This window comes from Choristoneura fumiferana, chromosome 2, assembly GCF_025370935.1.
Source record: "Choristoneura fumiferana chromosome 2, NRCan_CFum_1, whole genome shotgun sequence".
In the NCBI taxonomy this organism is placed as follows: Eukaryota; Metazoa; Arthropoda; class Insecta; order Lepidoptera; family Tortricidae; genus Choristoneura; species Choristoneura fumiferana.
Window position 1 is genome coordinate 16,484,752 of NC_133473.1, and position 12,413 is coordinate 16,497,164.

General features: G+C 34.4%; 1 protein-coding gene across 1 annotated transcript; it reads left to right on the forward strand.

Moving 5' to 3' along the window:
* Positions 1-6,392: 6,392 nt before the first annotated feature.
* LOC141444962 (tetraspanin-2A-like) lies at positions 6,393-12,102 on the forward strand (the record flags this gene model as incomplete). The annotated part of the gene is given in 4 exon segments (XM_074110746.1): positions 6,393-6,590; positions 8,444-8,620; positions 10,099-10,284; positions 11,243-12,102. Coding segments are annotated over 4 exon segments (642 nt in total), but the record flags the coding sequence as incomplete, so codon positions are not given.
* Positions 12,103-12,413: the final 311 nt, after the last annotated feature.

Below are 12,413 nucleotides of genomic sequence, written 5' to 3' on the forward strand. Positions count from 1 at the left end.
CTGCGACAGAAATAATAGTTTTTTGCCACTCAAAACGTTTCAGCTCAATGTAGCTAAAGCGAGGAAAGAGAAATGTGTTACAGTTATATCAACCACATTTATGTACAACAGATTAAATTCATAAAAAACATTTGAATTTAAGGTTGTTATTTATGAATAACAAAGGCGAGACTGTCCGTAGTGAGCAGGGCTCGAGCGCTTATCAGCACACCTACTCAGCATATTGGGCACATTGTAATCATGTTATGATGTCATATTCGTACCTTCCTCGCAGCGGCTCTTGCATGGCAAACGAGCGCGGTGCGAGTTTTTACGATGCTATAAATTTTTGAAACATCCAAAAAAAGTAAAAAAAGTCCGCCTTTTGGCTCGAAAAGGGGCAAACGTAGTTACAACGAGACGCCCAGACGCGATTTCAAATGTGCTTTTTATGATATATATATATACAAACTGCTCGTTTACGTATATATATATATAAATATATATATCCCACTTATGTGGGATTGGAAGCGTGATTCGGAACGTAAGGAAATGTGTGAGAGAGATGAATTAAAGAGCGAGAAAGGGAGATCGGTAGATGGGTGTGCACGCGCCAAAGTGAATAAAAATCGATTTATCGAGCATCCGAGGTTTATTTGTGCATTCCCGGTCCTACATATAATACAAACTGCTCGTTTACGCTTTCTTTCTTATCAAATACAATAATTTCGTGTCATGAAACCGACGAAATCGTTTCTGAGAGCCGACCTGAAAGCGAGTTCTGTGAACTTATACAATTTTTCACGTGAACCGAAAATTTCATTTCCTTTTTCGGAATAGGTATTATGAAAGATTATTTCTGTCTTGTAACTATATTTCATTGCGAAGAAACTGACTAATCACTTTACGGGACTTTTATGTGAAAATTGATAGTATTCAATTAAAAAGTTTCTCAATGAACCATATCAATTGAGGGCGAGCCTTCACTCACAGCGGCTCGTTTATCATCAAGCATGTACCAGCGGGTGTATTCGAGCATTAATGGCGGTACACGGTTCCCGAGCATTATATGATTTTTCCACAAACCGTACAAACGTACAAGTCAACTTTCCGCATCATTTGGCGGGCCCTAATGGATTGCGAACAGCGTTGTTGTCTCGGCGACGGCTTTTGTAGACAAAGTATAATAAAACGTAGATATGGCCAAGTTTTGTTTGTTCGTTTTGTGAATATTCATCTCCGAATCCGTTGGTGTCGTAAACGTGATTTCATCTTATGGTTTTGTTTTCGTAAGCAAGCTTTTCGAATAAGATTATGGCTCTCACTTACTTACCGATGCCTATTGGTCTTGAGAACTGTAAATTGAATCAGCACTCGCAATTTCTTCATGTTTTCAAAGCTTATTTTGTTTGCATCACTTAACTTTAGGTAGGCTCAGTTGAATTCGCCGAAATACAGATTTATGATTTAATTACTAACTTGGAAAGGCGTCTCATCAGAGTTTCCAAAGCGCAAATAATTACTGAAATAAATACAGTCTCCAGCCGTGAGACTATAAATAAGTACTACAGGAGTAAATACAGTAAGAATAAATTAGGCTCTGGTGCCTCTGGTATCTCATCAATTATGAAGTACCTACTATTGATTTTATGTTGATTTTGAACCAAACAAATAAAGTATGACTAGTAATTGACGTCGTTGCTACTCGTACTGGACTCGAGATTGTACAGTCAAGTCCAAAAATAAAAGTATCTATTCGAACCACTCAAAAATATGTTACTACGGTCTTATTGCGTCGAAATAAGACACACACTTGACTGTACATACAAAACGTATCTATCACGAGTACTGCCTTTTCGCAACGTAACGTTTGGCAACCTGTTTCATTTAGCAACTTTTATACATGGTTTATTTCAGGGCCATCATGTAGAACCCTTTAGGTTAGGTTAGGTTAGTTTTATTAAAATCCTGAAATCTTTACAGTTTCAAAAATATTAAACAGTTGGGAACTGAAAAGTTGCGAAATGAAACAGGTTGCCAAACGTTATTCGCCGAAACATTAGTAAACCATGTATCATTCTTACTAATTATTATAAATGCGAAAGTGAGTTTTTTTGTTTGTTCCGCCCCAAAATACTAAACCGATTGCCATAAAATCTAGTATAAATCGTATTACAAGACTAGAATATAATAATATATATGTATAATATTTTTTATTGTTTCCTAATTTTATAATAATTTAATGATAATTGAGTTTATAATTTATAAATTGTATTGATGATGTATATTGTTATGGAATTTGGATTTCGGATTAATATGTAGGGAGGTTAATAAATTTCTTGATATTAAATTTTAATTCCTGGAGGTAACAATTTAATTTAAGTACATTAATATTATTGTTTTAAATAAACAAATATTTCTATGCCTAACGGCAAAATATAAAGAATCCGTTAAATCTATAAAATCTCTGTGACTTAACAAATAAATCATTCATTAATTCATTCATAGTAAAGTTAAAAGTTTCGGCTTCACATCCTTATTTGTTTGTTTTTGTATTCTTTATCTTTTTGTAAATGTGTTTTTTCTTCTTTGTCATGATGTATTGGTTGAATAAATGTAATTCTATTCTAAGCATATTCTATTCTATTAATAGATTTTATTCAGAAAAAAATAGTTGTTCCCGAGGACGCACAATAAACTTTTTCTTAAGTCGCAGGCAATAATAGGTTTAGTTAATAATAAAACGTTACTAAGTTAAAGAAACTAAAAAAACAATTACATTTAAAAGATATCTTAACAGCCAATGACAGAATGAAACAAAGAGATAACTTAATTTTTTCCGCACAGTATCTAGTTCGCAAATGACATGTAAAAGTTGGAGACAATTCACGCGGCATAACAGCCAGTAACTCGTCAGCGAGATACATCAAGACAAATTTGTTTATGACTTTGTTGTTACCAATTTACCTATTTTCTCGACTCGAGTGTTTCCCTGGAGCCCAGGGAAACAAAAGTCTATTACGGAGAATGAACTGACACAAAGGTTAAATATTGCGAAACTTGCCGATATAAAATGTTCCGCCATTCGTCAGTCTGTACTAGCCACAAAAGTTTATTTGGAGTTTCAGACAGCAGCAATTTTTATTTTTTAATAATGCACACAGTCTTTCAACGCTGGGAAGTTTGTCTGCTATGGAGTCATATTTAGTTTGCAGATTATAACTTCTTTCTATTAAAACTTGCTACCGTGTGGAGATCCCTGGTGATTCTTATACATCCATAGCTTGGATTGGATTCGCACATTTCCTTACTTTTATTGCTTACTAATTTGATCTATTTCTTAATGCATTAAAGAACATTTTACACATTGTACACTTTTTTGTCTATGAAAACTTCAATCGCTACTTATTACCATCCAAAAGATAGGTATTTAAATGGTCACTTGTGTTTTTCTTTATCTAATGCTTTACCTCTCGGCGTGAGAAGCAAACAAATAGAATAGGTTTTATTTTCCAAAATTGACATCCCCCTGAATTCGTAAGTATATCTGAGCAACAAAACAATCTGAAGGAACTCATTTCACTTTTACCTTCAGCGATGTATCAGCAAGGCAAAAACAAGGTTATTACACAGTTCTATATTGCTACAGTAGCGAAACGAGGTAATATTGAAAAGCTGAATATGTAAAATGATATTGTAACGGATAACTCACGCCTTAAATCGACAGCCCGAAGCATGTTGAGCTAAACTCGATTTAATACGTGAGTTATCCGTTACAATACAATTTTATATGAGTGAGCTTCCCGGTAGTTTCATGTTCAAGCTAAATATGATTGGGAACTAAATTTTCTGTCACTTAAATTTAGATTTGTCACTAAACTGCGATATCCTAATTATTATATCTATCCTTAAGAAATATATGAGTCATCAGATTAATGTAAACCTGTATCCTAATTTATAGTCTGATCATCAAAATTCGATCATCAAAATAATAGATGTGTCACCTAATAAATAGATCAGTTCCTTAATTCGATGCTTCTACCTATTCTACTAAGGCAGGTCTGTTTAGGTACGACGACGAGCGAAGCGAGGAGGAGTGTTAGGTAGAACTGCGACCCTCAGTGCGCGAGCCAAGCGAGCGAAGCGAGCGTGCCGCGGCAGCGGCCGGCGAAGTGCCAGAACCGAACATTTTTTGCTAATACTTGTATGATGAATATAAATGTTTGTAGTAGGTACTTGAGCGTTGGATGTTTGTATGTATTTAAGTATATATATATGTATGTATGTCTACCCGTTGTTTAGCACCCATAGAACAAACTTTGCTTAGTTTGGGGCTGGGTAAATTGGTGTAGTTTGTGAGAAGATATAATTATTATTATTTCATTCATTGTACCTATATCGTTATCGTCAAATTTCAGTTCAATTATTTGATGATCAAATTATTTTCCAGTGATTATTATTAATTTTTAAGAAGCCATTTCTATATTATTTGGTGATTCAGTTTTAGTGACACATCTATTATTTTGGAACCCAATATAATTATTTGATGATCAATATTATTTCCGAGTTATTTTTAAATAATATTTAGTAAACCGTTTTCATATTATTTGGTGATTCAATTTAGGTGACAGAACTACTATTTGAGGAACAAGTATTATTTATTATGTCGCCGAGAACGCATTTATTAGGTGATCAATAAAATCATACCCAATATGATTTGGTTTTTCAGTACATTCATGTATATTTTTTTTTTCTATAAAATTTTGATCTTGCTTTCAAGCTAAATATTTTGTTGTTTTGTTTTTACTTGTAACTTTTACTAGTAGAATTAAAATTGATTAACACTGAGTTAATTATTAGTATTGTATTTTTAATTCACATAATCACTTATTGCTAATGTTACATTATTGCTAATGTCTCTTTAATAACTATTTATTTAAAACATCTATATATTTGTTAAATAGCAGCAATCATTTTAGGACTTTCCATTTAAAATGATAAATCGATAGCGGCAGATCAATTTTTCTGAGTTTTTGGTCACTGTTTTGACAGTTTCATTGTAACATCCTTAGTTTGTAAATAAATAAATAAAAAAAATTCAGAGATAGCAATTTTTTATGTAATTTATACTCTTGGAAAACAACTGTATCATGATTATCAAAACGAAATACATGGGTCACTTATCTTAATATTAATAGCTGAGTTACGCGTGACATGTTTCGAACTCATTCGTGGTTTCTTGCCTAGGAAAGCTCGACCGGAGAACACCAACGTAGCTCAAGGGCTAGGCGCGCCCCGGGGCCGTCAAGCTCAACTCGAAATTCTGTTTATAGCTCATGATAGTGCTTAGTTTTAAATGTAATCGTATATATAATGATTTTACTTCAAAAAACCTTACCAGTTTTGATAGCAGTGGGCCCCATTTGTTTATAGGGCCCTAGGTTACCTAGCTACGCCACTGCGGAACACCAACCGTCAACTGCGCGCCAGCGCTATTACAGCTTAACTACTAATTATGTTTGTGTTTCAAGGTAGTTTTAGTTCAAAAATGTAATCCTAATTTTTATTATGACTCTTCTACATAAATTAAAACGACGAGATCACCTAGTGTGATATATTTACTCTGTGTCGTTTCCAAGGGTTCCGTGGATGACTGGATCTGTTATACCACCGAATAAAAGTCGGCACACTCACGGCATTAATGAGATTATAAAACTTTTAGCCCCCGACATCACTATTGTTCGTATTTTATCTTAGGCCTAGTTTTATTGCTTTTAGGGTCCGGCGCGTTTATGTTAGTTATGTACATGCGTTATGTTCTTAAGCGCGGTCAAATTTGTATTCATCTTATCGTTTTCTTTGTTTTGTTGATGATGAACAATAATATCAATAACAAAACATGCATGACATTTATTGAATACCTATATATTTTGTATGCCTCCTAGTACATTATATGATGTAGAAGTACATGTTTCGACAAATAAAATGATTGATTGATTGACTTTGCAATATTGTTTTATAAACAATTAGGTATTTAATTATTTATTATTAATAGTAGTTTGCTGCACGCTCGGCGGGGCCTGGAGCCGTAAATGTCTAACGCATTCGGAATCACAATTACTTTCACTACTTCTTTCTGTTAAACGTTATAGGATGATGATAGAAAGAAATGGGTAATGCAATTATGAGCATTCGTACCTTAGGTTATGGCCTCTGGTTGGTAAGAATCGTACACTAAATAGCTTATTAGGGTTATTTAAAAAAAAAGTCTAGTCACAGACATTTAGGCTGCTATCAGACCATTAATTGTGGCCATATCCTTGGGGATCCCGTAGAAGATAATTTTCCGACTGACATTATGATGATTAAGATCTATGTTGAATTTGAGTGTCATTTTTGCTTTTTATTTTCAGTTATTCGGCATTTCCATCTTCGCACTTTGCCTCTGGATCTGCATAGAGCCAGGGTTCAACGAATGGATGCGGGTTTTGGAACTACAGAAGTACTTCATAGGCATTTACATCATCCTCATCGGGTCTCTGGTCATCATGGTTGTAGCCTTTCTTGGTTGCGGCGCCGCGCTTATGGAAAACGTCATGTTGTTGTATGCGGTAAGAAGCAACGCAAGCACACTATAAATATTCTTTATTGAGTGCCACAAATCGATAGATAAAGTGAAATATAAAAATAATCAAAGTAGACGTAAGGAAAATTCAATATATAATTTTAATTTGACTTATTTTTAATTAAATGTGAAACGCTACCTTCACAGTTTTGTAAGATAAAAGCAAAATGTTACATTAGTTATTGGCTATTTATTGATTTTTAAGTACTTAAAAATATAATTTTATATACCGTTAATTGCGTATTAATGCGTATTAATCTGGTTTTGGAGTTCGGAAATAAAAAATAAAGCATTTTTATTAGGATTGTTTCTTGGGATTGCCAATTCATAATGGTGTAACCCAAGTGCCTCATTTTACACACTAAATAAATTAGGCGTGAAGAAGTATGTGTTTACATTAATTTCGTATATAATAGATGTAGATTATTAGGTCTATCTGTTATCTAGTACCCAAAACAAAAGCCTTCTTTATTTTAACTTAAGGCTAGTAAAGTTTAGCAGTACCTACCTATAGTTTCTTTCTTATATGAAAATTGGTTTTATCGTGTGTACATAAATATGCAATGTATTTACAATAATTCTGAAGGGTATGCAAGTGTGTGACTGAAACAAAACACTTTCTTTTTCAAATTATAAATTTGAAAAAAAAACAGGTCCCTCTACTAACATCGGTGTACAATCTTGGTCTGTTTTTCTTTGTTTATAATTTGAACATTCAGAGCAAGGGTATTTTTATATAGTTGATAATAATATCAACATTCAAGAGGTAGCGAAAGCTGATAACATCCAAAGATGTACCTTTTTCAGTAAGGAATACTATTTGATTGTGTGTATTGGCCGTACCTACGAGTATATAATTTAGTTGAAGTTAAATTTAATTAAGTTTAATTTAGTTGGAGCGAATAGCTATGTTGATACCACTAATTATTACTTTTTATGAGCTGTCAAAACACAATTCTCCTATAGAGTTTGAATGGAAATAGAAACTTATGACGTCACTTGTTCGCACACTCAATCAACTAACTATTTATTTGTTTTAAAGCAACAAAAAATCTAATTTTGCAGTTAATCGAAAATTAATCTGGCTTTCAGGGCTAAAATAAAGCGTTTTTTTACTGGAGTCAGTCTTCGAATTATCTTTTAATGGTGTCAAAATCCCTATTAGCTCGTTGAAGTGGCAATAGGCAGGCCATATAGCACGAAGAACGGATGGTCGTAGGGGCCGAAAAATTCTCGAATGGAGACCACGGATCAGCAAGCGCAGCGTAGGACGTCCACCAGCGAGATGGACTTGGTTGGTGGATGACCTTGGTTAAGCCGCGGGTTACGGTGGATGCAAGCCGCTTCAAACCGAAACAACTGAAAGTCTATGGGAGAGGCATATGTCCAACAGTGGACGTCCTACGGTGGATGATGATGAATTTAGTTGAAGAATAAAATGTAGGATTTTAAGTGTCTGGATATATTTTGATACTAAATCCCTTTTAGAACTGTTCAATACAATTGTGGAACTGGTCTATACAATTGTGGCTCCTAAGATTCACTTTTTCTCAAAAATATTCGTATTAACCTTTTTATGTTCATACTATAGACAGAGAAGCATAAAGTAGGCACGATTTTTATGCCTAATCGTCACTTTTGTACGGCAGGGAAGCTTCTGTACTTGTACTATTACTTATTCTATGGTGATACCATCTGCAAATTTTTTGAATTTGCGGCGGTTTTGCAGGTTCATCTTTCATTGGCCAGACTCTAATAAAAACTAACATCAACAAAAACCTTTGTTTAAAAAAAAGTACAAAAGTTTCTTTCGACTCTCAACGCGCCATTCTTTTTCAGTACATAGGATCGCAAATAGCTTCTTTCGTCTTCGGCCTGATCGGCTCGTGCGTTGTCCTGGACTTTTCCACTTACGACTCGGGCATTCAACCGCTGATCAGAGATGTCATCGTGCGACTCATGAACAATCCCCAGCATGAAGGCAGCAGGGAAATTCTGAGGATGGTACAAGAAGGGGTAAGTTAAGAAAGAAAAAAGTATTTTACAAGTAGGTACCTTCCTCAATTAACTACAGATAGTCGTTACAGATCACTCAGATTAAACCTGGAAAATAAAATCTGATTTTTAGCCAAATATATGCCTCTCGTGCTTTTAGCTCGGGTGACATTTCTATTCTTCTGTCGTGTGTACACGTTAAAATTGAAAATATATTTGACTTTAGTGTATGTAACTTGTATATATACTACTGTTTACATATTTTGTAAGGCAAATGTTATTTTTTTCTCCTAAAAACGGTTTTTTAAGTCGAAGAAGCTGAAGTTCGTTATTCTCCTTTATCAATTTCATAGCACATGTATGTTACCAAAACCTAAATATCAAATAAAGGGACATGATGGATGATACGTGGATTCGTTTTTCCGACTGTAAAATACGTTCTCTAGTTGTCATGAAGCTATGCTCTGTGTCAATCAATTCTCTATTCCGTTTACGTACAATTTTTCCCGTTCCCAATTTGACATTGCTCATATAAAAAAAGTAGCAAAATCGCACCGTGACAGCTAACGAAGCAAACAGCAAAACGCGTTTTGCGTACAACAGCCGAGTCGGAAAGTGCATAGAGGGGAATGACGTGCTGCTAACGTATGGTCGCCGGGACAGAGGGGCTACTACGAAACTCGAAAATCGAAGTTCGTATCGCACCGTCCCTTTCACTCGTGTATTAAATGACATAAGCGTCAGCGGGATGGCAACATACGAAGTTCGAGTTTTTCACTTCGTAGTATAGGGCCAGATACGAACCGTACCTAATCAAATGGTCTGACTCCCGATTGACCGCGAACTATGTTCTTTGGAGGCAAACGCGATTGTATTCTACATGTTTGGAAGCATTATGCATGTAACAGAAGATTTTTATTTTTTTATTGTGATAATTAAACTTGATCGACTATGGATGAGCAACAGACTTCATGACTAACTTAACAGCGACGCGTTTTCATGCAGTAAATGAAAAATGTTCAATTGTTGTCTCCTTTCGTGTTAAGTATATGCAGTTTTGTCGCATTGTTATCATGACTTTTTTGACGATGTTTTATACTAATGTTATTTTATTATAGTAACCAAATCTTAAAAGTTGTCTTTTGAACATATTTTTGATGTTATAATCTCGCAGTTAACTTTCAACAAAAAAAGTGTGTGTTAAAATAGTTTTTGCTTCATCAAAAACTATTTCGTCAAAATAATGTGTATCGATACAGAATCTCACAAACGAAGCACTTTCAATTATTCCTATGGGGGCTACGGACTCTCCTAAATCAAGCATAATGTCTGCAGCGACAATAAACTGTGTTTTTTCTTTTGACATGCTCCATTATACAGGAGGGGTCGTGAATCGGGAGGGCATTTCAGATGGGGTCACAAAAGGGACTACGAACCTAACGTTGCAATTGACAGCTTAAGAGCTACAAATATGTTATTTCTTTGTCTAATGTCGACAGATTGGTTGCTGCGGTGCGGACGGTCCGATGGACTACATTAGCATGCGTAAACCCTTACCATCCGAATGCCGTGACTCTGTTACTGGCAATGCTTACTTCCATGGCTGCATCGATGAGCTAACATGGTACCTTGAAGGCAAGACTGGATGGTTGGCTGGCATTGTACTTGCTGCGTGTATGGTTGCGGTAAGTTTTTTTTATTGACACTTCAAAAGTACAAACAGTCATGCGATTTCTGGAGTTGCTCTTGCATAAGCAGATAATTAAACACAAACAAAATTTATCACCTCTTTCAGGAGTTAAATACACAGAATTTTCGTCACAGAACATCACACAGATTTTTTTTCGCATCTTTCACATAAACATTTGACGACCGGATGGCCAAGTAGTTAGTGAACCTGACTACGACGCTTGAGGTTCCGGGTTCTATTCCCGGCCGGGGCAGATATTTGTATGAATAATACGAATGATTCTTCTCGGGTCTTGGATGTTCACAATATGTATTTAAGTATGTATTTATCTATATAAGTATGTTTATCCATAGTACAAGCTTTGCTTAGTTTGGGACTAGGTCAATTGGTGTAAAGTGTCCCATGATATTTATTTATTTTATTTTCCACTCTTAAACTCACTCTTTGTCAGTACGCAACTGATGCCCCTCTTAAGCACTCAAGGTTGACTGGTAGAGATCCCTTAACGGAATAAGTCCGCATTTGTACAAGTATCTCAAATTGTAATTTAAATTGTATTTTATTTCTTTACTTTTGTCCAATAAAGAGTTTACATACACACATACATACATTGCAGAAAAAAATTAAGGGCTAACATTTGCTAAACATTTCCAAAAAAAATATTCTTGAAAAAAAAAACTGCCGAATTTATAACTCCCTCTTTTTTAAGTTGGTTAAAAACAATGACAGGCGTAAAAGATACCCATATTAAAATTAATTGTGTTGACTGTTTGTCTAAAAATTAGGGTAAATTTTTGTTCTTTATTTTGTGAATTACTTACTCAAATGAGGCTACCAAACTTTTATTAGTCATCGATTTAAAAAATGGGAGTCCTTAATATTTCATTGAGGAACCACATTATATTTTCACACCACATTACATGGTCAGAGAAATAAACGAGATTATTTTTAAGGTGGTGAATGCTGTCATGTCATTGGTCCTGATCCAAGCCGTGAAGAAAGAAGAGGAAGAAGTTTCAGCATACAAGAATTAAAATAACGTATTTTATAACTTATTCTAATATATGTTTATCTAGTAAAAGTATCCATAATTAAACATTGGTATCGTTTTACATAGACGATGGGAAGAGTCATGACAACAAATAGGAGCCCAAATTATTTCACATCGCCTCTGTAAAACGATGAATTTAGAGTTTGTTTTTATAGCTTTATTAGCTTGTTAATTTTGAAGGGCTCTGATATTTCTGAGAATATTCTCAATATTCAAAATTCGTAAAAATATGAAAATAGCCCCTACGTTGAGTTAATTATCCGTACAACCTTATTTAGTACACTGTGTTCCACCCACCTTTAAAACATTTCCAAATATTTTTTTACATTATCGAGATCATTATTATTTGGTGTAAATGTTTTGTGTAACGAGCGCGGATATTGTTAAAAGATAGGTAATTACAAAGACTTGCAAAAACTGTGTGTAGGAGCTCATTTCACAATCATTTAGCAAAACGTATGAGGAGAGACGTGAAAATTATAAATCAACCTAAAATCATCGAAAAACCATGTTTACATAATTATCTAGTACCAGCATAAAGCCAATACCAAGTCTTTATCTGATAAAAGTTCTGTCATTGTATGTCGATTGACGTTAAAGTAACCATCGTTTCGCTATTTCCGGTACTTGTTTTCATTATTTGTATAGCCTGAGAATTATTATTGTACTTACTATTATGTTAATACAACCACCGTTTTGATAATATTTGTAATTGTTAAGTTGAATGTAAGATTGTTTTAAATAAATATACTTACATTGGTTTAGTATAGTTTTGTATTAACTTAATCACCTGAATAACTGTGCGCTTTGGAAGTTCACTTGAACGTATTGAATTTCAAGTGGTCCTTTTAGTTTGAAATTATTAAGTGCGATACAGTGAACTATATCTAGCGTTCGCAAACAGTATACGTGATTCGAAACCAAATTTAGAAATTTACACTTTGCGACACGGAATAGGTTTAATTATTTTTAAAAAATCCAATTTAAAGCCTTTGTGAATTACGTACCCCTAAAAGGATACTTCACTTTGTGTTAACTCTACGACAAATACGAGTATCTGTGCGATCAACTTC